Below are 26022 nucleotides of genomic sequence, written 5' to 3' on the forward strand. Positions count from 1 at the left end.
GGGCCGCTCTCCGCTCACCCCGCACTGTCCCCGTAGGTGCCGCCCGGCCGCTGCGCCCTGTTCGACCCGGCCTTCTCGGCGCGGGAGGCGGCGGCGCTGCGAGCGCTGGGGCTGCGCCTGCTGCCGGAGAATGAGGTGAGGAGAGCCCCGGGGCAGAGCGGCCGGGAGCCGCGGGGGACCGCGGACGGGGCCCGGCCGTGACGGGCGCGGCGGGTCCCGGGCAGGAGGGGAAGCACGGTGTCCAGGGCGCGGCCACGCTGTTCTACATGGTGCACTGCGGGAAGGCCCTGTACAACAACCTGCTGTGGAGCAACTGGAGCCCCGCGGCGCTCTCCAAGCTGGTCATCATCGGGAACAGCTTCCGAGGAATCGAGGAGAGGTCTGGACACGTTCTAATGCCTCCCACCCTGCTTTCCTCTTCTCTGTCCCACTGCTTTATTGTTTCCGACAGGAACTGCCCTGTTTAGCACATTTTTGTTGCCATAGTTTTCAGTCGTGTGCCCTCTCCCCCCTTCTCTGTCCCACCCCCATGCAGAAAACCTGTCCAAATCCACAGGAACATCTTCTCTTATTGCAGATTGCTGTCCAGAATCTTGGAGAGAGATTATTCTTACATAGCAAAGGTATGAGGCAAACACTATCGTTTCATGTTGACAACACATCTTTTAATGAGAAAGGAAATGAATTGCCACTGAAAAGAAGAAGGGGGATATTTTTAAAACCTTTTTCCTAGGCACTATAATATAAAAGCTAATCACTTTAGGATTGTTGAACATCTGCAGAACATCCTGCACACAGGGGCTGAGGGTAATGTAACACCATTCTGATCCTCACTGGCTCAGCTTTGCAGGAGGGGGCTTCTGCACTGTCAATTTTTCCCCAAATGATCTTTTAGGTCTTGAAAGGAGTGGAGGAAGTGGCACTCCCCAGTCACCCCCGCTACCTGGACACTTTCAATGACACCTCCGTGCACTGGTTTCCCCTGGATAAACTGCAGGAGCTCTCCTCTGAGGTCTGGGATTTTGTGGAGGAGCCGATGTACCAAGATTGTGAGGACCTGGAGATCATCAGGAAGGGGGAGGAAGCTACTGCCAAGTCCTGACCATCCCTGTGGTGGCAGGGCTGGGATCCATAACTCTTCCCATGGAAGCTTCTGGGCAGCTGAGATGGAGCTCAAGTAGCATCAGGCTCTGTCAAAAGTGACAGCACCTGAATGCTGAGGTGATGGGACATTTTTGTATGTTATTTAATAAAAAGTAAAGCTGAGCTTTGACTTACACTTGCTGAACTACAGCTAACTAATTCCACCAAAACCTGCCTTGAGAACCATTAGCACTGCAGTGACTGCTCTTTGATTCCCTCCACTTCCACAACAATTCAAGGCCTTTGCGTGTCCTACACACATTTCAAAGCATCAGGAACGGGAAATTGTCTGAGTGGTTTGTAGTGGGAGGTGTTGGGGTCTGGTTCCCAGTGCAGGCTTGGAAAAAGCTCCCAGCTCTGACTGCTGCTGAAATCAGCTCTTGATCAGTCCTGAGAACCACCAGGTCAGCTCCCTCCAGGAAAAAAAGCGTTAAGATTCCTTCCCTCACCTCTGTGCTCTTAACCACTGCAGTCCCACAGCACAGAGAGTTGGGACAGGTCCTGGCTGTGTGCAGCAAAGAGATACCACTGTGTGAGGGATGTTGTGGGGACAGTAACTCACTGCCAGCACAGCACACAGCACAAGCTGTGACATGTCACTAGAGACTCACAGGACTCAGCTAGGCCAGCCCTCACTCTGCTCTTGGAGCAGAGAATGTGATCCCTCCTAACCTGCTGGTAAACCTCTGTCCCAGGTGGCAATTATAGTGTCAGCACTGCTTGTTCTCCCTTAGCCTGGGTTCCCAGGTCGGGAAGTCTGGCCCTCCATCCTCTTGCCACTGCCTGAACAGTTTTTCCAATAAAAACCATCCTGGCATCCAGCTCCTGCCACTATTTACAAACCTGGAACTTATTTATTCTAAGGGTTACCCAGAGGCTGTTCCTGGGTGGTGACAGAGTTCCCAGCAGGGCTTCTTGGCCATGTCAGTGATGCTCTGCAGCGAGGTGGGCACCCAGGTGGTCTCCCCTGGCACAGAGACCTCATCACTTGGCCATGTCAATAAGGCTCTGCAGCGAGGTGGGCACCCAGGTCTTCTCCCCTTGCACGAACACCACGCCCCTGTCGATGTAGATGACAATCCTGCCGAAGGTGTAGAGCTGCTTGCCCTCGTGCCGCTTCCCGATGACGGGCATGAAGACGATGTTGTGCTCCTCGGCCTTGGTCTGGATGAGGTCCTTGAAGTTCATGGGCACGGAGCCGGCGGCGGCGCCGATGCCGCGCTGGGCCATGTTCTCGGCCTCGCGCCGCTCCTGCATGGCCTCGTACTGGAAGTCCTTGCGGCGCTCCGTGTGCGTCAGGTACGCGATGTTCTCCCGGGCGCCCGGCTGCATGTACCCACCTGCGGGAGAGAATGGGGAGAACATGGGCCTCAGATGTTCCCAGAGGGAAGCAGCTCCATCTGGGAAGTCAAACAAGACATGAGGAATGTGGTGTTCAAGTTGGGGCCCAGAAGGGGAGTTCTCAGTTTTGGAAAGAGGGCAAATTTCAGGTGCTACTCCCTTCTCTTTTATACAGCGTAACTCACAGTGAATTCCCAACAATCACTTTTAGGTCTTAGGGAGAGTCATGTGGAAGGGAACTGCTGTAAAGATAAGAACCTGTATCTCACCATAAAGAAAAAAAATACCCAATAATGACAGCTTTAGAAGTCAAGCCCTAAAGGATGATGTCAGACTGACAGGGTAAGGCTGGAAGAGGATGGCCCAGCAAGCCAGCAAAAATCTGTTTCTGCTTCAGTGCAGTCCAGAACTACTGAGCAGCACCTCAGAGGTGTTCTTTCAGGACACAGCAAGGCAGAGCCCACTGAGTTTCACTGCTCATGGGAGCTGCTGCTGTGCTGCCAGCAGGGCCATGCTCCAATCAGCCCCCCAGGAGCCACACTGACTGTGCTGGCAGTCCACAGCCACCCCCATGAGCCACCTACCCACGCTGGAAGACACAGCCCGGTTCATGATATCAAGGGCTTCATTGAACTTGTCTTTGATGGAGGGATGTGCCAGCACCTGGTCTGAGAACATGGACTTCCAGCCCAGGTACCACTTGGTGATCTCTTCGTAGTTGGGGCTGTTGCTGAGCCAAGAGCAGAGCACCTGCAGAGCAAGGGATGGGTCAAGGGCAGCACAGGGATGTTTGTGCAGGAGAGGCCTCTCTGCCACAGAATCCCAGAGTCATTTAACATGGAAAAGACTCCAAGAGTATCGAATCCAATGTGTGGCAAATCAGCCCCTTATCAACCAGCCCAGAGCACTGAGTGCCACAGCCAGGCCTTCCTTGGACACCTCCAAGGATGGGGACTCCCATCACCTCCATGGGCAGCCCCTTCCAGTGCCTGACCACCCTTTCCATGAGGAAATTCCTCCTGATGTCCTACCTGAATCTCTCCTGGCATAATTTACCACTTGGTTTATTACCGAGTGTCAATGAAAGGAGGAACTATTCCAGTGACTACTGAGCTGTGAGTGGGAACCAGCCCAGTTCAGCACCAGCACTGCAATTCCTGGGCAGGAATCACTAAAACACTTCACAGTTCATCAAACCTCCTTCCTCAGCCCTCAGTGTCTCACCTGCAGCCACTTTGGGAAGAAGTGTTTCTCCAGCAGCCCAACGAGGCTGGAGACAGAAATCATCCCCTCCCAGTCGATCACCCAGTAAAAGGCATCCATGTGCTGCTGGTGAGGGTTGATGATGAGCTCATTCAGACACATCCCTGGGAAAGGAGAGGACAGTTAGAAAAGAGCCTCACTCAGTGCCCTGACCTCTTTCACTACCAATACACAGAACTTGAGCAGCACCTTTTTGTTATCCTAAGGGACAGCAAGGATCTTTGGCTGATCCTGCTATAAAATGGTGCATTTCCACTTCCAGTGATTACAAATTGCTGCCAGAACTGACAAACTAAAAACACTTGACTATTTTTTAACCTTTGAGCCAGTCTGCATTACAAAACTCAAGGTGAAACATTAGAACAGACCAGATCAGGAGTAACAACAGAGACATCTCACAGCTTGGTCCTATCTGACACCTCTCATATTCCTACCAGCTGGAGATGGATGATGTATAAAAAATAAGACAGAAAATCTAGAGAATAACCAGAATAATTCCTCATATTTCTCTAATCTTTCTGCCTCTGCACAGGACTGGTAGCAGAAAATCAAAGGCAAAGTGGTCTAAACTCACTAACAACAATCTCTGATGTAACATTGGCACACACATTAGCAATGATCTTTCCTTGGTGCCAGGGGGAAGGTGCCACCAGCAGATTCCCAAAACCCAGCACTGTCTATTGTCTCACCGAGTTTAGGCACGATGTTCTTGACCATGAAAGCCTCCCAGGAGCCAGGAGTGAACACATCCTTCCAGGGCTGAAGGATGAGCTTGGCAGAGGAGTCGCTGGGGTGCCACTTCTGCAGGGCGTTGGCCAGCTTGTTGCGGATGGGCGAGTACAGCGGCTCCAGCCGCGCCTGCATCAGCGGCAGCCAGGGGTGGATCCACGAGTGGATCGGCACCGTGTCCGTCAGCGGATTCCAGCTCTCCACCTTGGGGCACGACAGGAAAGATTAACTGAGTCCAGCCACCAGTAGCAAGTTTTTTTTTAAGCACAAAGAGCTGTGGTGCAAGCCCCGACGCCTCAATCCATCGGCAGAGGCTGCACACTGGTGTTTGGGAGTTCTAGTTGGAATTCAAACACTGCTTCAGAGCTTTGCTCTCCCCAGCCCTCTCCTCTCACCTCCTTCTGCAGCTTGGGGAAGATGAGCTGATCCAGAATGTTATCCAGTATCCACACAGGAACAACATTCACCCAGCTATCCAAGAAATCCACCATGGATCCACAGTTCCTCGGCTGCCACCGTGCCACGATGTTTCTGACATAGGGCATCCAGATCTCCCACATCAGTCTGGGAAGAAACCCCAAACAAATCAAAGTGAAGCTCAAAGCTACAACCTGGGCCTGAACAAACCAAATGGGAGCTGTTAGTTAAAGCTGCTTCCTTTCTGTAGCTGCAAACTGATTTTAACAGGCCCAGCAAGGGAATCCTTGGGAAAAGCTCCTTTGTGTCTCCCTCTTTTCCATCCCTGAGGAAGCAGCACTGGAAGATGCTGCACAAAGTAAAAATCATTTGTTCTTTACCTGTGAAAAGCATCTGTTGACAGGTCCTGCCCACTGTGGGATAACAGCTGATCGTTTTCCAGAAGGCTCTTCCACTTGGCTATGATCTCTGTGCCATATGTACAGTCCTGGGAATGATAAAGCACAAATGGTCTGTATGCTTCCCCATTAATTCCAGCTGGGATCTGCACAGAGCAGGCTGATGGTGTGCTGAGCACAGCCAGCCTTCTCAACTCCTCTTAGGGCAAGCCAGGAGCTTGCAAGCTTAATTCCAGAATCCCAAAATTATTGAAGTTGGAAAGAAACTCCCAGACCACTGAGCCCAACCTGTGACCTCTCCCCACCTTGTCACCAGCCCAGAGCCCCAAGTGCCACATCTGTCATTTCTTAAATGACATTTAGTAAAGTCCTGCCAGAGAAAAACCCCACCCTACAGTATTAATACACCTCCAGAGAGAGAACAGTCTGAACTTTTCCAGGTGTACAGAGATCCAGACTCAATCCCAGCCTAAATGGCACTGAGAACAGACTGTGCATCTCTGATACCTGACTGAAAAATCTCTCCTGCTTTTGCTAAAAAATAGCTAGAGATTTGTTTTTCACCAAATTTTTCATCCCAACACTCATAAAAGGGATTGGTTTTAACCTTACAAATTCCCAAATTTTCACCCAGCAAATGTCTGAGAATGGGGACAGTAAAGGATTTCACTTTGTCTATTTTTCTCCAGACTGATCAGGAATTTAGAATCCCAGAATGCCAAATGGGCTTGGATTTGAAGGGACCTTAAAGCTCATCTCATTCCACCATGGGCAGGGACATCTCCCACTAGACCAGGACACTTGAGACAAGGTAACAAAGATTACTGGAGCCATCAAGTGAGGACTGCAGGTAACTCAAACCAACACACACCTTGAGGGGATCCCAATTCTTGAAGTATTCCTTCATGAGAGGATAAACTATGGCCACTGCCAGGTCCACCCTGTCCGACATCCTGTACTCCTCGTAGTACTTGTCCTGCAGGGTCTCAAAGATCTTTGCACACTCATCCAGGGTCAGGGGGTTCTCACAGCCCGGCTGCATCCGCCTCTCACACTCCTCCACCATGTCCAGCACCTTGCTGAGGTTGCTGATGGCCTTCTCCTCGTGGGACAGCACCTCAGCCATCTTCTGGATCTCGTGGCTCAGGTTGACCACCATGTCCCTCTCGTACTGCAGCTGCCGGTCGCTCTGGATGATCTCCTGCTCCGTGATGTCGATGAGCAGCTGCAGGTTGTGCTCCAGCTCGGGCAGGGCAAAGCCCTGGGGCTTGGAGTCCTTGCCCAGGGGCTGCTGGGGGCTGTCATCTGGGATGTTGTGCTTGTGGCTGATCTGGCTGTAGCTGTAATAAACCTTCTGCTCCCGGCCCGTCATGTCAATCACCTGCCAGCACACAGAACAAATTCTCTTACAAAAATAACCCTCATTCTCAAAGAAGGAGAAAATCCCTGACTCCAAACTGAAATCTGGAGATTTCCAAAGGCCTTTATTACTCCTTAATTAGGCTGCTAATGTACACTGTGTCTGAACGAGGGGATTGCCTCCACAATGGCCTTCTCCAGACACAAGGAGTTAGAACGAGTAAGAGACAATCTGGAAACAGAGAGAAATCTCCTCATCTCATCCCAGTTTCACTGAATGATTCTACAAGCAATCATCTTGCCATTACTTACACTATGAGTTATTGCACTTAGAACTTCTATTAATTTTACAAAGACACTTTAATTTCAGATCCATAATTTGAGTGCACACCAGAAAAATCCCTTACCATCCCTTTGAGGTAGCAGATGGTTCAAACAATCCCAAAAAGGACAACTGCACTTTCAGAAGTAAATGAGTGTTAATTATGACAAATGTGAAACAATTAAACTTAAATTGCAATTAACCCCCTACACACACTCACATTTAATCTGTCACCACATCCAGGTGACACAGAGCTATTACATGGCTCAGGGATGAGTTCCATGAGGCTGCACAGGCAGTTCCTAGGACTGGCTGTACTGAGGTGGCTGAAATGTGCTGGTGACACCAAAAAGCCCAAACTGTTCCTCAGAGGTCACCTCTTGGCCTATCAACCTCACCTTGACCTGGGACAGCTCCTTCTGAGGGGCTGCAAGCTGCTTGCTGATCCTGCCCTTGGCTTTCAGCTCTTCCACTGTCTTGTAGCTGTACTTGGGCTTTTTCTTGCCTCCATTCGGGTCCTTCCGCCACTGGCTGAGCTCCTTCTGAAATTCCTGGACAAAAACAGCAGAGTTGTGGTGGCTGCTCTTTGTCACCCCCAAATCTGCCCCCTTCTACACGAAAATAACCACCAGATCAATGAGGAATTTGTACAGGAAATAACTGGCAAGTGGAAAAGCTGATGCCAAACCAGCTCAGATGCTGTGGGCCAGTCACCCACCCTATGGATTAATGAACAGGATGTTCCTGGTCTTTTTTTTTTATTTAAACAAAAGACAAAGACTATTTTATGTGGGGGACTCTTCAAAGGAGGGATTCTAGCAAAGCTAGTGAAATAAGAGTGAGCCAGAAAAGAACATTACAGTCACAAGAAAGATGTGACTAAATGAAATCTATGTGCTCTGTGTTTGGCTTCTTTTCTAAAATGAGTCCAAATAGTTTTCTCTGACACAGAAATTAAGAAAACTGAATTTTGTACACACAGCACAGCAGGGAAACAGCAAGAACTCCAGAGATACCTCCTCAGTTTCCTCTTCTGAGTCCACCACAGGGAAGTCCTGCAAGGACTGTGGGGTTCTCTCAGAGCCGTAAGCGCCCACAGCACCTTTGCCTTTCCTCTGCTTGGCCTCGATGGGATTGATGATTCCTGGCAGGATGGGAAAATGGGGTCAGGAGGAGCAGTTTGTGTGCTGGGAGAGAGCAAAACAGCCAGGCTTTCCCTGCAAGTTACCAGATCAGCACCAACACCCTCCCTGACACTGTCACCAGCAGTGAAGTGGTACTTCCAGCATCACCAATTCCCTATAAAATCACTTCATCCCAGCACACAGCAAACTGCCAAAGCACAGCCTTATTCCCTTTTTATTCTGACACATAAAACAGCATCTCCTTTTCCGTGAGATGACTGCCTTTGGAATTTACTGCCTTTTTTCTTGCTATTTTTCTCTTGTAAAATACCCAGGGGAGAAAATGACCACAGGTCAGTTTGAACACCCCTGACTCTCACCACAGGGCCCGGATCACTGGCAGGAAAACAAGAAAGATGTTAAAGCCACCTGGGACTGGCAGTTCTTTAAGGAATCCGACATCTCCTCCAAATCCCCAGTTAATAATAAACCACCAAACACACTGACAGTACCTTGAGCATTCTTCCCCAGACCCCTTCCAGGGACATATCCCATCTTCTGGAGAAGCTTCTGTCCAATTCCTTTAGTGTGTCTCTCCCAGCTGCCAAAATCCACAAAGGACTTGGAGCCCCCTACGAAGCCTTTCTGGCTGGGCTTGAAATTTCCACCCTGTCAAAAACAAACACACAAAAACCTGCAGCCCTGAGGCTTCAAATAACCAATAATCCCCGAGAAGGTTCTTCCCAGAAGAAATTCTACTGTCCCCACACTGCCCAGCTCACTGGAACCTTGTTTGTGCATCCATGAAGCACCTATGGAGATTCCTGAAATTCCTCAAATGGGAAAGGGAAGTCCTGAAAAACTCTGGCTGACAACCTGACAGTTCTCAGGTTCCACAACCAGATTTAGCTGAAGCTGAATCTTTCTGGTTTTAACTGAAAATAAAGATTTGAGTTTTAATCTATAACATGCCTGGATTTGTCCACTCTGTGAAAGTACAAAACTGAAGTCTCTGAAAGGCAGGAAATCACACGAATTCTCTTCTTTAAAGAGAATTTCTCCACTGACCAAAGGGAATATTGAGAAAAACCAAAGGACTGATGCCCAAAGACACACAACCTTTATATCAATGTACAGTTGTACCAATGATTTACTATTCTGATTTTTGTCTCATCAATGTATTTTTATCAAACACTTCCCTTAATGACACATTTGTGTCTCTGGTTTAATTATTTCTCCCTTTTTTAGAGCTCTATTACAATTTTGCTGCCCTCGACCACAGCCTGAGTTTCATAAATATAAAACAGAGAACAGTAAACTTCCTGGAGAACTCACTGTTTTTAACTTTTTGGGCACAAACTCCTTGGGAATCTCCTCCTGCTTCACAGGCTTCTCATCATCATCCGAGTCCTCATCCGAGAGCTCCTCAGCCGCCGCCTTCCTCAGCCCAGCACTGACAAAGCTCACGGGGGCCGAGTAATCCCTGGAGCTGCAAAACGAGAGGGAATTCTGCTCCAGCACACATTTCTACAGGAGCATGGCAGCTGCTGTGCCTTACACCCCCCAAAAACGGGATATCAAAGGAGCTGTTTAACCCTGCTTTTGCCAGGCAATCCCCATCCTCCCCCTGCGCTGCAGGGAGCGAGCACAGCCAAAATCTCTACAGCTGAGGGGGTCCTGAGGGCAGCAGGATGGGCTGTTTGGGTGGGTGTTCACAGCCGGGAAAGGCCCAGGGAACGGAGGGAAGCTGCAGGGAACGGAGGGAAGCTGCAGGGAACGGGGGGAAGCTGCAGGGAACGGGGGGAAGCTGCAGGGAACGGGGGGAAGCTCCGAGGCCGGGGCAGCTCCTGGGGTCCCAGCCCGACCCTACCGCTTCCCGCCGAAGCTGGGCCGCTCCTCGTCCGAGTCGCGCTCGGCCCACACGCCGTAGGTCGCCTCCTCCTTGGTCTGGCGGTGCCGCTGCCGGTGCGGGTTGAATTCGTTCTGCAGGTCCCAGTCCGACACCTCGAAGCTCTCCATCTCCACGCCATCGTCTCCGTCCGTGCCGTACAGGTGAGACATCGACATCGTGGCAACAACGGGATTCCCCGGCCCGCTCAGGAGCCCCCGGCCCGCTCACGAACCCCTGACCCGGGACCGCCCGCTCGCTCAGGGATGCCGGGACCGGCCCCGGCCGCGCCGTCAAGCCGGAAGCGCCCCATTCACTTCCGGGCCGCTCCCATAGCGCGCACCCCCCCGCCCCCCAAACCATAGAGTCGGAGCGGCAGCGCCGGCAGCTCCGCGCTGTGGCCCGGCGGTGTAGAGGGGGCGGAGCCCGCGCCATTAATAATTAAAATATTAAATATCAAATCAACACTTTAATGGTGTCCGACACCGGGAGTGGAGGAGGGGAGGGGCCATATATTAACTCTGCAATAGCCTCTGCAGGGTCGGGGAGGAGGTGGTGGGGAGGGCACACGCACCACAAAGGCTCTTCGGGGCCAGGGGGCTGTTCCTGACCCTGGGAGTTGGGAACAGCAGGACCAGGGTGGCTCTTCCCGGTCCCAGGAATACGGAACAGCAGGGATGGGAGGGCTGTTCCCCACACCGGGAACGGGGAACAGATCACGAGACACAAACGCGATGTACGGAGTCCTCCAGCCACGGCACAGGGAATCTCCTCCCGCCCCCCGAGTCCGGATTTCCACAGCTGCATTCCCCACGGAGCGCTGGGAGAGGCCGGCGACGTTCCCGCCGCGGAGCACGTTTGGCCTTTGCAAATAAATGCAAATACATTCCTGGAGCGCAGTCATTTGGCAACAGTAGGAGCAAGCAATATGCTTGGAGAACTGATTTCCACGGGCCCACTGCACACTCTTCCTTCTCGGGCAACAACAGGCCATTGGCAGCGTTCTGGAAGTGACAAAACACAGAACCTCAGGGGCAGGGTCCCCACAGGGGAAAGATCCCATTGGGAACAGGATCCCCTCAGGAACAGGATTCCCTCAGAGGAAAGATCCCATTGGGAACAGGATCCCCTCAGGAACAGGATTCCCTCAGGGGAAAGATCCCATTGGGAACAGGATCCCCTCAGGGACAGGATCCCACTGGGAACAGGATCCCCTCAGACTAGCACAGCAATGCCCAACCAAAGGTTTAAAGCCCCTGTGACACAAAAAATGGCCAGAAAGGAATAAATTCTCAGCCCAGGACAGGGGACAAACAATTCCTGATGTTCCCTCAGTGCTTCTGATCTTTTTCTAGCCCAACCATCTGCTTGTACACAGAAACTTGCTCTTAAAGGATCAGATTTAGTACCAAGAATATTTTATGCTTTAGCGGGGAGGAAGAATATCCAACACATCAACAGTTGTCTCTGGAGCAGAAGCCCAAGGCAGCAGCTTTGTTTTCCATCATGTTTTCCTTTGTTTTCTATCCCCTTCCTCAGGTCCATGGCACGTCTTTGGAGGCAGCTGGGGAGCAGCTCAGCTCATCCACACATTCCATGTGTCCCTGCTGCCCGCGGGGACAGGCTGCAATAACCCTCCCAAGCGGCTGAGTTTCATTTTGCAGCTTTAATCCTGTTCCCAGAGCTCAGGAAAAGAATTCCTTACAAATGGTCCCACACAGAAGCATTGTGTGGGAAGATCTGAGGCGACTGTGAAGGATGCCTGGCACCAGGAATGGGCCTGGAACCCCAGCTGATCCACAGAAATCACACAAACCAAGTCCTGGGGCAACCCATGCGGATTTGCCCAAATCCCAAAATTAAGTAAAGAGTCTTACCTGGAAATCATTAATTTTTTTAGTGAGGAGATGATGTGTTCTGAGTCACCTGGAAGAGCCCCAAAAGAGAAGGGTCATCTCTGAGCCAGCATTCCTCAGGGAAGGGAGCAAGCACCAGGCACCCTGGTGTGTCCCAAACCCCCAAACCCTCAGGGTGTGCCCAGCTCTTACCTGCAGGTGACCTTTGAGATTGGCCGGTGTTTTATAATCCCCCTTTAAAACCTGTGGGAAAGAGAAGCTGGAGTGACCCTCTGGGGCAGTGGAAACACCTCTGGGTTTCTGCTGCCAGCCATTCCCAGCCTTCCCAGGGAAACAGCTGCACCATGAGTGCTCTGTCCTGCTCTGGGTCCCTCTCTCTAGGACAGACATGGAGGGGCTGGAGCATGTCCAGGGAAGGGAACAGAGCTGGGGAAGGGGCTGGAGCACCAGGAACAGCTGAGGGAGCTGGAAAGGGGCTCAGCCTGGAAAAAAGGAGACTCAGAGGGCCCTTCTGGCTCTGCACAACTCCCTGACAGGAGGGGACAACTGAAGGGGTCAGGCTCTGCTCCCAGGGAACAGGGACAAGAGGAGAGGGAACAGCATCAAACTGTGCCAGGGGAGGGGCAGGTTAGACATCAGGAGGAATTTCCTCATGGAAAGATGATCAGGCCTTGGAACTGCCCAGGGAGGTTTGGAGTCTCCCTGGAGGTGTCCAAGGAACATGCTCCATGTGGCACTCAGTGCTCTGGGCTGGTGACAAGGTGAGGATCGGGTATAGGTTGGACTCGATGTTTCTGGGAGGCCTTTTCCAACCTGAATGATCCAGGAATTCTGTGATTCTGATTTCCCTGTGTGAGTCTGTTTCACCCCTGCTCTTTCCTGATCCGGTCCAGGAGCTTCCCTTGCTCCAGAGGGCTCCGTGAGCCCCTGGCCCGTCCCCCCATGGCAGTGCCACTCACTCTGTGCGTGTTGTTGACAACCAGGGGGTCGGGGTGGCCGTAGTTGGGGGGGTTGGCGTAGGGGTCGTAGCCAAGTCTGGCGAGCATGGGGGCGATGTGGGCCATGTCCTGCAGCACATCCCCCGGGATGTGCCCGATCCATTTGGATAACGCCTCCATGTTCACCGGCTTGATCACCTGGTCTGTTGACCTTTCTATCCTGGGGAAAATAAAGGAAAAAAAACAAACAAAAGACACAGTGGTTGGATTTCACACATGTGCTGGGCTCACACACAGCTCACTGCCTCCTCCACAGAGAACCACAGGATGGGACCTTACATCCCATCCCACCCCACTGCCTGCCATGGGCAGGGACACCTTCCACTATCCCAGGTTGCTCCAAGTCCTGTCCCACCTGGCCTTGGGCACTTCCTTGGAAGGGGTGTCTGTCCCTCACAGCCCTGGGGAAGCAGACTCTGGCAGGGGGTTCCACAGCCCCAGAGGCTGGGTCCTCCTGATTAGTCATGGAATCAATAAGGTCGGAAAAACCCTCTAAGACCAGTGAGACCAACCATTCCCCCAGCACTGCTAAGGCCACCACTGACCCATGTCCCCAGCTGCCACATCCACACAGCTTTTAAATTCCTTCCAATGATGGTGACTCTACCACTGTTCTGTTAACTACCTTAACTACCCTTTCAGGAAAGGCATTTTCCTTTTTGTCCAACCTAAACCTCCTCTGGCACAACTCGAGGCTGCTTCCTCTTTTCCTACAGGAGGGATCTATCCTGCACTGGGACAGGGGTTTTCACCAGGACACCTCTGCTTATCAGAGGAAAACGATGTAAGATGTGTGGGCTGTAGCACAGATACAGCCGGTGACCCCTATGAATATTCAAAACCTGATCTGAGCAGCCTGGACCAATTCACTCTGAGCAAACAGGGAAGCAGAGCCGGCTGCATTCCCAGGGCATCCCAGAAAACCAGAGCAGCTGCACATGCCCCGTGGCTCCTGTGCCCTTCACCACTGGGGCACCAGTAACTGATATGGAGACTTGGATAAATCCCTTACACGGCTGATTAAATTTTGCTAAGCCTGACTTAAGCTTTCACTTAGAAAAGAAACAGCATTAATAGAGGAAAAGAAAGTGGGAGAAGGTAAACGCCCCCCCTGAACACGGAGAGGCCAGGAGGGAGTGCTGGGTGTGCCTCCACTGAGCAGGTATTGCTTTTATTCTGCAATACCAGCCCCAGACCTGGCAAGAACTGCAGCTCATCATCATTAGCAACACAACTAATCACACCAAGGAGGCATCTGAGGACGGGTGGAGAAAGAGGCATTAAAGAGCTCACGTTTCAGAGCAAGCAGCTCCTTGCAAATTAGAGACTGAAATAATTTCTGCAGTGTCAAGAGAGATTAAACAGTCACCTGCTCCTGAAATCCTTGCTTGACAAGCTGTTCTGTGGAGTACAACATATTGGGAGCATTAAAGCCATTTCTTCCTCAGGAACACAAACCCCACTGCAGTACACTGTGCTGTCCTTCCTCCCCCAAAATCAAACACAAACCCCAGCAACTCTGTTCCCAGTGTTAGCCTGCTTTGTGTGATGAAAAAACCCCTTGAAAAGCTGAGGAAGGAGCCGAGACTCACTTGGAAAGGGACACCCCACCGGGCTTCCCGATGAGCTCCTCGTGGTGCAGCACCGTGTCGCTCCAGGAAATGTCCAGGAACCTCATGATGTTGTGCATGGACCTCTCGGGGTGCAGCACCAGCTGCTCGTAGTAGACGGGCAGGCAGCGGGCACGGCCGATCTCCAGGCACTGGGAATACATCACCTCGATGGCCTTGTTCCACTTGGTCAGGCAGTCCCGGTAGCTGTTCAGGTCGAAGCCGGCGATCGTCACCTTGCGCGTGATCATGGAGTGCACCGAGGCGCGCCCGTCCCGCACCATCAGCAGGAACTTGGAGTTGGGGAACAGCCGGGACAGGTACACGGAGGACTTGAGCGTGAAGGGGTCCTTGTTGCACAGGTACCTGGCGGGCTCGCCGTGCTTGGCGATCACTTCCAGGATGAAGGCCTGCATGGCCGCGTCCAGCACCTGGTCCGTCACCCCCGCCTCGTCCAGCCGCATCTTCTCGCGGCCGGACTTGGACCAGGCCTGGCGCATGGCCAGCACGCGGGGGATGATGCGGGTCTCCTCCCCGCAGCGCACCTCGGGGTGGGCGTCCAGCATGGCCCTCATCAGCGTGGTGCCGCTGCGGGGGACGCCGCCGATGAAGATCAGGGGCATGTCCTTGCTGTACCGGTACTCCACGTGGTTGGCGTCCACCATCACCAGCTCCTCGTTCTCGGGCCTCATCAGCCTGTGCCGCCTCTCGCTCAGGACCTGCTGGCACTCCAGGACCTGCTGCCCCAGGTGCAGGGTCACCATCAGGGCCGCCACCGAGCCCACCAGCAGCAGCACCCTGCGCGTGGTGACCCGCATCCTGCTCTCCTGGGCACAGGCTGGGGGCTTCAGCTCTCCGCTAGCGAGTGTCCAACCCCACGGGCATCTGCAAGAGAACAGCACTGTCAGAGCAGCGGGGCCAGCCCTGCTCCCATGGGATGCTGACACCATCCCAGGATTTCATCACCTCCTTCGCTTATCAGCACCTCCCAGGCTTGGTGCCTTACACCCAGCAGGTAATTAAAGTCTGCCTCAGTGCACACCCAAAGAGAGAATTTCTGCGCAGAAACAACAGGTTTACAGCTGGAGCAAAGTTCCAGGAACGTCTTGGAGAGGAGGGGCCCTGTATACTCAGGGACTCCTTAAAGCAAAATCTTTAGAGAGAGCCTGTTCTGTCTCAGATGAAGCCCAGAGCCTCGGTGAGGTTATTCCTTCCAAACCCAAGTCAGTGCTCCAGCACTGCTCACCTCTCAGCCACCTGCATCCTCCCTACATTTTGTTTAGTTTAACCCTGCGGTCACAGGGGAGGGGGAAGCTGAAATAAGGAGAAAACAAAAGCCTCTCATGCCAGTTTTATGTGTCTAAGTCAGGAGAAACCGTTAGAATGAAGCACTGAGAAATTCAGCCATCTGAGAGTGAACAGCCACACGCAGCGTTCACCACCCTGCCCTGCCTCGCAAACTGACCTGACAGACAAATCCGTGAAACTTCATCTGGCACCGAGACTCTTTGGGGTTTTCCACGGCTGGGAAGGACATCCAGCAGGAAGGCTGCAGCCTCTGTGAGTGCCCAGCTCCGCTGCGTGCCCGGAGGGACTCCCGGGAATGCTGGCACCGCTTCCCACCCCCTCCCCCCGTCCGCCCCGGTTGCGAGTGCAGGTTTTGCAATCCTCCCCTGGGCTCACCCCGGGATTTCCAGTTCTTTGTGATTGTGAGGCTGGGGCAGGAGCTGAATGGAGTGGAAGGAACGGGCCGTCCATGGATTCTGTTTGGCTGACAGGCCAAAGAGCTGCTCCAGAAAAGCGTTTTCTCCCCTCCACGAAGGAACACATTGTGCAGCAGCCCATGCGGAGCAGGGAGAAGGCAGGAGAGAGCCTGGAGCTGGACAGCTTCACTGCTCCTCCTGCCCCCTCTGCCAGGCACTCAGCGACTCACTCTGCTCCCCCCTTCCAGCCCCTGACATCCCAATCCACCCTCCCAGACTGCTCCCATTCACCCTCTGGCTTTTATCCAGTCCTGCCCAGGCAGTGCCTCTCTGCCAGCCCAGGGATGCCCTTCCCCAACCCAGCAACACAGCAACATCACCACCAAAAGTATTTTTGTGGCTCTTTACTCCTTGGTCCACCCCAACCAGCTGCTGGGTAACATACCAAAGCTAAACAGCCTCAACTGCATCCTCAGGTATGAGATAAAGTGGGTGGATTTGTTGGGATGTAGATCAGAGGGACACCCAACTGCTCTGGCATTTTTGCAGCACCAAGCAGAGTCAGAGCCATTAACAAGACAAGTGCTGTTCCTTCCTGCTCTCTTCATCTGTTTCAGTCATGTAAATATATTCAAATGTTCACCCCAAAATAATTGCAAATGCCACAAGACCCATTTCAATGGATGGCAGAGGAGCAGGCAGGATTGAGGGCCAACTGGAATAATTAGGGCGATGCAGACCAAGACAGGCTAATTAGCAGCAAAGGCTGCATCATGAAAGAAGGCTGGAGCACAGAAGTGCTCTGTTCTCCAGGAGAAGCAGCTGACAAGGAGCAGTTCCCACCGAGATGCTCCAGCAGCTCTGGCCAAGCTGCGGAGGGAACAAAGGGACTCTCATATTGTGTGTGATGGGAGGGTGGCTGGGGCTGCCAGCTGTGCCAGGGGAGGCTCAGGTCGGACATCAGGAGGAATTTCCTCATGGAAAGAGTGGTCAGGCCTTGGAAGGAGCTGCCCAGAGAGGTGGTGGAGTCCCCATCCCCGGAGGTGTCCATGGAACGCCTGGACATGGCACTCAGTGCTCTGGGCTGGGGACAAGGTGGGGTCTGGGCACAGCTTGGACTTGATGATCTTGGAGGGCTTTCCCAACCTGAATGATCCTGGGATTCTGTGAGCCCCTGGGGACCACCCTGCCTGTCCAGCAGGCAGGGACACAGCCCCCACTGCTCCCACCCAACACCACCAGTGTGGGGAAGCTCCCACTCCGTGTGGGGAGTGGGAAAGGCAGCTGCCCAGAGGAGCATGGCTTCTCCCCACTGCTGAGCTCTGGACTCTGGCTCTGCCCCTGCACGGCAGCCCCTGGCCCTGGAAAGGCTGGAATGGGACAAACCTCTCCATTGGGATCACCCCAATGTGCTGGGAGGGCTGAACAACATCCAGAGCGTGTCTGGCCACGGGCCAGGGGCAACCACAAATGGCCCAGCTGGTTCTCAGCTCCTTTGTGCAATTCTCCACTGAGAATTTCCTAAAATTTATGGGCCTCATTAGTCTGTGAGGGAATATGGATGGGTCATTTCCTCCCCAGCAGACACTGTGCTGGAATCACAGTGTAATTAGGTGCTAGGCTGTCTGAGCAGAGACAGCCCCTCCAGAGACAACACCCTTTCAGATGCCCAAGCTGGCTTTAAAAGCTTCCCACTCCAGCAGGAATTAGGGAGCTCTCAGAGGCTACTTTGCCACAAGGTGTTAGGGAACAGTGACATGGGAGCAGAAATCAAAGTGCCAGCAGCAATCCAGGGCTGAAGCCCCTGAGTGCAGCTTGGACACAGCAGGACAGGGATGTGACCCAGGGCCAGGGGCTGTGTCCCTGGCCAGTATCAGAGCAAGGCTGGCACCCAGAGCGTGGGGGAGGATGGGAACCAGTGGGAAAGAGACAGCAGAGTGACAAGAGGTCCTACAGGCAGCAAGTCTTCCCTATTCCCATGCTGAAGGGACTTGAGCATGAACAAGACTGACACTGTGTGCTGCCAGCTTGTGAAAGCAACACAGGATCAATGGGGCGGTATGGACAGATGTGCAACATCATCAGACAGATGTGCAGCATCCCAGGGGAAGCACACATCCATCTGCTCACCCTTACCTTTCCCCTGTATGGTCATTGTGCTGCTAGTTGAGCTTCATGCTGAACCTGTGGCCACCAAAACACCTGGTGAGGAAGAGAAGGCACAGTGTTGATTTGTTTATTTAGCACACGCATCTGCTCTCCTCCTCAGCACCTTCCCTTCCCGCCCACAGCCTCCTCTGAGCCCCAGGGAAGGCATTCCTGGCAGAGCTGGTGGTCCCAGGTCATGGTCAGTGGACTTGGCACACCTGCCCTGAGACACCAGCACTGCTCACACAGCACAGCCAAGCCAGGACACAGAGAGGGAAGCAGCAGGGCAGCTGCTCTTTTAGGAAATGCAGCCTCCTGGAAGGGAGAGGCCTCAGGGGGACCCGAGCAGCCGGGATGTCTAAAGCCCAGGGGATGACAATCCAGCTGGGCACAATTCCAGCACACACCGATTCACACAACAGCCATGACCAGAGGAAGCAGCTCCACACTCGCCTGCTGCAAATGCTGAAATCAGGCACAAGTCAGACAACGACCAGAGCCCCCAGATCAGTGACTGTGAAAGGAGATAGAGCCCAGAGGACCTGCAGGCCTGGCAGTGCCTCCCAGATCCAGGCCAAGGAACAAAGCTCTCTCCAGCCTCACCACAGCATCAGGCAGCAGCACCAGCCCCTCACAGCAAGCAAATCCCTCCAGGCTGGGAACCAAACCCCTGGACACTGGGGTTCCCACAAGGACACAGCACCTGCACCCACAAGGACTGCTCCATGCCAGGGAGCCCAGCAGTCTTTGCTGAAGCCATCCTGCAAGCACAGAGCATCCTGGGGACAGTCCAGGACACGGAGCTGCAGCAGAGCACCCCGAGGGGCCAGGACCTGGCGGATCACTGGATGTCACTCTGCTCCCAGGATCACAGCATGGACATGGGACCATCATGGGGTCACTGCTGCTGGGACATTCCCAGTCAGCTCCCCGTGGCTGCACAGCAGGTCCTGGCCTCACAGGATGTTCCTGAGAACGTTTCCAGCAGTGACACTAATGGCTATTCCAGCCACCCGAGTCTCCTCTCCTGCCCTCGAGTGTCACCAGCCCCTGTGCCTAAGGAGAAACCAGAGGGAAACTCCACCCAGCATGAACTCTGCAAGGGCTTATCCGCAGAGCAGGCGCTTCCCTGCGAGGCTTCCTGCTCAGCCTGGCCTCCATGGGCAGCAGGATTCCAGCTCCAGACCAGGCTGTAGCTCCACGGAGCAGCAGCTGCATCCCTGGATGTCCTTCTGCAGTGCCACGAGCGCTGAGGTGCAGGGCCAGGGGGGGTTAACAGCCCACCCAACTCACCCCACTCCGGAAACAGCTCCAGCTCCTGCCCGTGCACAGACACACGGACACGCACTTGTTTGTCACTTCCTTCCTGATGCTGTGCGGGCGTCACCACCAGCTGGGCTCCAACAACAGCTCTGACCGAAACCCCGGTCAAAACCCCTGAGTGAAACCCCTGACCTTGGCACCTGCACTGGGAATGGGTAAAAACCACCCCCAGAACAGCCCCTGAGCCAGCACAGCACCCTCAGCAGTGAGGAAACACCCTTTGTTAAAGTGTTACAAACAACCACAAAAACAGTTTCTAGGAGAAGCCCCATACAATCAAAAGCTGCATTTTCCTTTAAACCATTCCCAGAAATGATTATCATTAAGTGCAGCCTCCCCAAAAGACGTAGGTGTGGCCTGGAAAATTTGAGCTCAGTTTGTTGGTGCTTAATAAAAGGATGAGGATCTGCAGGCGCCCTTGTGGCGGAACATCAGCAGAAACTGTGGTCAGCAAGAAATGTCCCAACATATCCAACTCACATCTTTACAAATCAGCAATATTTAATTACTGAATTGATAGCCTCCAGTTCATTTACAAAAATAAACACAGCTTGCCCGAGGGCCACTGCTTCATCCCAACCTGAGCTCAGTCCAACGCTGGCGCTGCTGATGGCAGCTCTGCTCCTCCTGGATGTTCCTGCTGGCAACTCGTACTGCACATTTCCAGACATTTCCCTGGTATCTCTCTTATCAGGACTGGAATTCAGCATGGAGCATGGGGCATGGAGTATGGGGCCAGCCCCAATCTCCACCAGGAGCACACAGAAGCACCACGGGAGTGGCTGTGGTCACCAAGTGCAGTGTCAGCCCTGTTGCACAACCCCCTCATGCTCCTCCACCCCAGCACAGACCGGGATCGATCCCACAGGACAGTGGGAACAGGGCCCAACCCACCCACCCCAGTGCTGGGACAGGGGCTCTGCACCTACCTCTGCTGCAGGTGAGCCATGGCCCTGAGCCTCGGAGAGCAGATATGAAAATGAAGCTGCAGCACTCAAAAAAAACCCCACAACAAAAAAAGAAGAGCTGCTGTCAGCCACCACATGGCGAGAGCAGGACGGGTTTGGTGATTCAAACTGAAGCTGCACTGCAGGTCATGAACCCAGGGCATTCACTGGAACAGAGGCCAATTCCAGTGAAAACACAACCAATCCCAGCAAAAACACCTGGGTGTTTTTGGAAAATCCCCAAACAGCCCTGTGGTTTATACTTGTACCGCCACATCATCCCAGGGAAAACTAACAGTCAGAAGAGTTCAGGGATGAGTGTTCAAGCAGCCACCTCAGCACCCAAACCACACAGAGGCTGCTCCAGCTGCATTTTAGCACCCAGCATGCTCAGGGTGTAAAGGGGAATTTATTCTCACTGCTGGGTATCTAGAAAAATAAACTAGCAGAACCTGAGGATTAAGACAGCCAGCTTCAAACACTTTCTGGCTCAGAAAAGCCTGCAAGGTGAGAGCCCTGAGCCACACTACCCATTCCAGCCGAGCATCCCTGCATCCCAGAGAAGAGCCAGGGATACGGGCACTGTGTGCCAGCCAGCTTCAACAGGCTCTAAGTCACATCAGCACAGAATCCACAGACATTTCACAGCACAAACAGACTGTTGGTTTATTGCCTCAAAGCTGTTATGATTAGCAAAACATTTTATTATCCTGCTCAATGGTACAGTGTTCCTCAAATAATAAAAATCCCACCAATTTACAGTAAGTCCCCTCTGCCATCCCTCGTTCCAAGTATGGAGATGGCATTTTATCATCTGGAGATGGAAATCTCAGCATTCACCCTGCCACCCTCTCATGGCCACGGCCCCTCAGCTCAGAGTGGCAGATTAATTATGGAATGCCCAAGGGAAAGCTGCTGGCAGGACACAGGGATGGAGGCACCCAGCCACTCCCCAGCACCTGGCACCGTGTCCCCACACCGCAGCAAGGCTCCGGCACGTCAGACACGCTTGTGCTGAAATGGGACACGAGCTCTGCACTTCAGAGGGAGCTCCTGGCTTTTAATTAACCCACAGAGCTTCCCCTTTCCTTAATTAATCTGCAGTTGCTGCCTCAGGGGGACAAAGGCAAAGCCAGCACAGGTGCCACTGATGGTGACACTCCCATGCTGGCTCCCCTTGTGCCTGACCACTGACTCCACTGTCCTGCTGGAGGATGGGGCTCTGAGAAAGCACCGAGCTCTCCCCCAGCTCCTCTCACCCAGGGAAGCTGTGGCTGCCCCTGGATCCCTGGAAGTGTCCAAGGCCAGGCTGGATGGAGCTCTGAGCAACCTGGTCTAGTGGAAGGTGACCCTGCCCAGGGAAGGCGGGTGGAACTAGAAGACCCTTAAGATCCTTTCTAACCCAAACCACTCCATGATTCTCTGATGATTCTATGATCTCCATGCCCCTGACCAGGTCCCTCCAACTCCCACCCCTCATCCAGGGTATGTCCTGGGGATTCCCACAGGGGAAGGGTGAGGGTTGCAGCCCTCATGTTCACTCATCACGCTTGGATGCAAACACAGCTCTTCCCTCACAAAACTGCACAAACATTCCCTGCAGGAATGTGGGTGGTCAGAGCCTGCCATACAACAGGGAGAAAGAGAAGTCAGAGGAACTGCTAGAAAAAACACTAAGTATCTTCAAAAAATATTTTCCCAATCCACACGCCAAACCCTAAGTCTCAACAACCTCCATTCTTGCACGCACAAAGATCAGGATCTGCAAATAAAAAGTTGTTTCTGCAAGACAAACCCCAAAACCTCAAATTTGCTTAAGAAACAAAATCAAAGTGTTTTATTTCCCCATGCAGCAGCAGCCCTGGAGGCAGTGTCTGAGAGCAGGGCAGGGCAGCAAGGACGGAGGTGCTGCTGCTCGCCCCACAGGCAGGGAGGGGAGAGGGGACACTGCTGGCCTCACTTTCCCATCTTTCTCAGCTCCTCTGCTCGTTCTTGTCCTGATTCCTGCAGCTCCCTCAGGAACACAGCCCTGAGCACAGACCAGTCCCAGGACCGCCAGCAATGCCCAGCCATGCTTGGCACAACAGATGCCATAACAGCAATCATTTGGCATCTCCACAACACCAGAAACTTTGGGAAGCACCGGCACCCACTCCATCAATGTGTGAATTCGTGGCCTCCCACTCCCAGCCCCAGTGAGGACGGGCAATGACCACCCCCAAGCCCTGGCACAGGGGAAGCTCTTGTGAAACCACCGCTGGAAGAAATAGAACCAGGTCCTTCCGAGCCTGCGCCACTGCTGCCTCGGCAGCCAAACCACCCTGCGCGGCACATCCGAGCACCTTCCTGTCTGCACCAGCCCAGCTGGGAGCCCTCTCCTCCTCTGCTGCCACTTGCATCTGCAAAAGCTGGCCCACCAAGGCCTGTGCCCATGGCCTGAGTGCCAGCCAGCCACGCTGGCCTGCAGCCAGCTGTGCCACAGCTGCCCTGGGGGGTGGCTGCTTTCCCACCCTCCTTGCAGCTCAGCCAGTGGCAGCAACAGCCGCTCACAGCACAGGATCGCTCCCAGCACTGAGCAGGAACAGGAGCGCTGGAACAACTTCCCCTGCCCCAGCACAGCAGCCTGGGGCTCCAGAGCCAACGTGCTCGTGGCCATTCCTCCGTGGAGAAGCACCTGGATGCTTCAGCCCCTTCGGAGCTCAGTCTGGGGTCACTGCCTGGGAATGCGCGGTGGGAAGAGCCGCTTGCTTCACTTCCGAGCGCTCTGCTTTGAGCAACCCCTGCTGCTGCTCCTGTTTGCTGTCCCTGGGAGGGGACAAGGAGCTCCTGTAACAGGGCACTAAAGGCTTGGAAAAGAGAGTGAACCAAAGCAGGCAGCTGACACCAGGGCAAGCTTCTCCCATGTTCTGTGTGCCCGCTGCCCGTGCAATCTGGAGGGAAACGTGCTCAGCCAAGGCATGAGGCTGAGGTTCCTCAAGGCATCACAAATTCATCACATGGCACATCTGTACGGTGCCAAATAAAACCACCTGCTGGGGGTTTGTTTTCTCTCTCCAAAAATCTTCTTGACAGTCCCTGTGTTTTAACAGTGCTTCTCCATCCCACACATCCCCGAAGGCTCAGTGTACCCGTAATGCAAACTGCCTTTGGAAAAATCTCCTTAAAATAGTGACAGAAATTACTAATGCAGTTTGTAAAACCTACAGGCAGAGGATGGTGGTGGCACGAGCCTGCCCATGCTGGTGAGCCCACCAGTGTCCTGCAGAGACCCCAAGCCCTGCCACTTTCCCCCACAGCGAAGCCCGCAGTGCCAGCTGCTGTGGGCAATGCTGGGGAGGACCCACACAGTGCCCAGTTCAGCTGCTGTCCCCCAAATTCTGGGCTGCCTCCCTCACGTGACTCCACACAGACCCTGAGCTCCCTCTGGGCTCTGCAGCACAGCTGCTCCTGTGGTGCCACATGCAGCAGCCTCGGGGCACCAGCTGCCACCGGCATGCGATGGCAAACCCCGCTTGCAGGTGCCCGCGTTGGCTCTTGACAGCTCCCCTCGAGCACCCTGCAGCATTCCCACAAAGCACACGGCAAACCTGGAAAGCCCTTAGCACCAATTCCTCGGGTCTCCCCACTCACCGTTGCTCAGTGCCTGAGCAGGAGGAGCAGCACGGCTGCGCCAAGGGGGAACTCGCCTCCCAAAACCGAGTCCAGGCAGCTGGCGGGGCCTGGCAGAGGGAGGCGTCTGAAGGGGTTTCAAGCTGTGAGATGATTTTTGGACAGAGCCCGAGCATGCAAACAAACACAGCGAGGGACAGAGCAAAGGCCTCTGTGATGCAAACCAATCCCTGCCTGCAAAGGAGAGCAGCCCAGCTCTCACTGCCAGCCCCAGTGCCAGCAACTCCAGCCATGAGACCCAAGGAACATGAGCTGGACAAAGCACGGATGTCACATCTCTGCCATGCAGGCACAGCCGAGTAACAGGCACTGCCAGGAGAGTTCCAGTGCTCTGGGTGGGCTGCAAGGTGCCAACACAGCTGCTCAGGAGCCCGTCTGCACCCCCTGCCAAGGGACCCACATCTCACAGCCAGCTGACCTTGGTGCTGCCAACGCCTCTCGAGCCTCAGCAGAGGCTGATGCTGCCCAAGACCCGCAGATGCAGCCTCTCACTGGCCACATGCCCAGGCCACCATGCTCATCCTGGTATAGGAGGGCAATCCCAGCCCTGGCTGAGCTCGGGACACCTGGACAGACAGACAGCCCCAGCCCATGGGTGCCTCTGTGTATGGCAGTGCTCAGGTTATGGAGGCATAGCTTGGTGCTGGGCTGCCAGAGGGATGCCATGGGAGCAGGGAGAGGGGACCGTGTGCCAAAGAGGAGAACGGGAGGACAAAGGTACGAGAAGCACCCCATGCTCAAGACCTTGTCCCACCTGCCAAAAACTGTGTTCTGTGCACCAAGCACCCTGTGGCCACCTCAGCACACCCTGCACTGCACCGAGCACCCTGCACCCAGCACCACTTGTGACCCCAGCACCAAGCATCCTGCACTGGGCACCCAGCACCGAGCATCCTGCGCTGGACACCCTGCTCCGAGAATCCTGTGCTGGGCACCCAACACCGAGCATCCTGTGCTGGGCGCCCAGCACTGCTCCGAGCATCCTGCGCTGGGTACCCAGCACCAGGCACCCAGCACTGAGCATCCTGCGCTGGGCACCCGGCACCGCTCCGAGCATCCTGCGCTGGGCGCCCTGCTCCGAGCATCCTGCGCTGGGCGACCTGCTCCGAGCATCCTGCGCTGGGCACCCAGCACCGTTCCGAGCATCCTGCGCTGGGCGCCCTGCTCCGAGCATCCTGCGCTGGGCACCCGGCACCGCTCCGAGCATCCTGCGCTGGGCACCCGGCACCGCTCCGAGCATCCTGCGCTGGGCACCCAGCACCGCTCCGAGCGCTCCGCACCGAGCACCCAGCACCGAGGACCGCTCTGTGTCCCCAGCCCCGTTCCGATCACGCATCACCGCCCGGCACCCCCAGCACCGCGCACCCCCCCGCACTGCGCACCGAGCATCCCCCGCCGCTCCGCGCCACCAACCGAGCCCCGAGCCGGTAGCAGGCAGCTCCCGCCGCGCAGCCCGGCCGCTGCCACCTGCCAGCCGGGGGGACAAACGGCGGGGGCACACGCGGTACCCAGGCCGGGCCGGGCCGCTCCCCTCGGTGCCCCCCGCACTCACCGGGGCCGCCGCCGGCCCGGAGCGGCGCGAGACGCGGCGACGTCACGCGCACGCGGGGCCGGGATCTCCGCCCGCCGCTCCGCGCCTGCGCCGCGCGCGCCGCGCACCGGGCGGCACCGGGGGGCACCGGGGGGCACCGGGCGGCACCGGGGGGCACCGGGGGGCACCGGGCGGCACCGGGGGGCACCGGGGGGCACCGGGCGGCACCGGGGAACCGATCCCGGCACCGAGC

At 54.7% G+C, this 26022-nt stretch overlaps 3 protein-coding genes across 8 annotated transcripts in view; 1 reads left to right on the plus strand and 2 right to left on the minus strand.

Moving 5' to 3' along the window:
* Nucleotides 1-1266, plus strand: part of SRRD (SRR1 domain containing) — a 2479-nt gene extending 1213 nt beyond the window's left edge. The window contains exons 2-5 of the mRNA XM_015643476.1: nucleotides 37-135; nucleotides 225-379; nucleotides 578-623; nucleotides 896-1266. Coding sequence (XP_015498962.1) covers nucleotides 37-135; nucleotides 225-379; nucleotides 578-623; nucleotides 896-1102 — 507 coding nt within the window. The 3' untranslated portion in view covers nucleotides 1103-1266. The remainder of the gene's footprint in view (nucleotides 1-36; nucleotides 136-224; nucleotides 380-577; nucleotides 624-895) is intronic.
* On the minus strand, nucleotides 644-10297 carry TFIP11 (tuftelin interacting protein 11). The gene is made up of 12 exons (XM_015644262.2): nucleotides 9967-10297; nucleotides 9432-9585; nucleotides 8609-8765; nucleotides 7989-8116; nucleotides 7371-7523; nucleotides 6163-6672; nucleotides 5274-5380; nucleotides 4872-5040; nucleotides 4437-4680; nucleotides 3709-3851; nucleotides 3069-3234; nucleotides 644-2483 (listed from the first exon to the last, which is right to left on the minus strand). The coding sequence occupies exons 1-12, from the start codon at nucleotides 10161-10163 to the stop codon at nucleotides 2128-2130; spliced, it is 2484 nt and encodes an 827-aa protein (XP_015499748.1). The 5' UTR covers nucleotides 10164-10297; the 3' UTR covers nucleotides 644-2127.
* A 136-nt stretch (nucleotides 10298-10433) lies between these two features.
* On the minus strand, nucleotides 10434-25842 carry TPST2 (tyrosylprotein sulfotransferase 2). Of its 6 annotated transcripts, none has more exons than XM_033518129.1 (7): nucleotides 25791-25842; nucleotides 18288-18353; nucleotides 14431-15333; nucleotides 12800-12998; nucleotides 12033-12083; nucleotides 11862-11910; nucleotides 10434-10988 (listed from the first exon to the last, which is right to left on the minus strand). In XM_033518129.1, exons 3-6 carry the CDS (start codon nucleotides 15264-15266, stop codon nucleotides 11881-11883), a joined length of 1116 nt encoding a protein of 371 aa, XP_033374020.1. In that variant the 5' UTR covers nucleotides 15267-15333; nucleotides 18288-18353; nucleotides 25791-25842; the 3' UTR covers nucleotides 10434-10988; nucleotides 11862-11880. The 6 variants fall into 6 exon arrangements, with proteins under 6 accessions (XP_033374020.1, XP_033374022.1, XP_033374023.1 ...); XM_033518131.1 differs by lacking the exon at nucleotides 25791-25842 and adding an exon at nucleotides 24200-24325; XM_033518132.1 differs by lacking the exon at nucleotides 25791-25842 and adding an exon at nucleotides 20552-20680.
* Nucleotides 25843-26022: the final 180 nt, after the last annotated feature.

This window comes from Parus major, chromosome 15, assembly GCF_001522545.3.
Source record: "Parus major isolate Abel chromosome 15, Parus_major1.1, whole genome shotgun sequence".
NCBI classification, from domain to species: Eukaryota; Metazoa; Chordata; class Aves; order Passeriformes; family Paridae; genus Parus; species Parus major.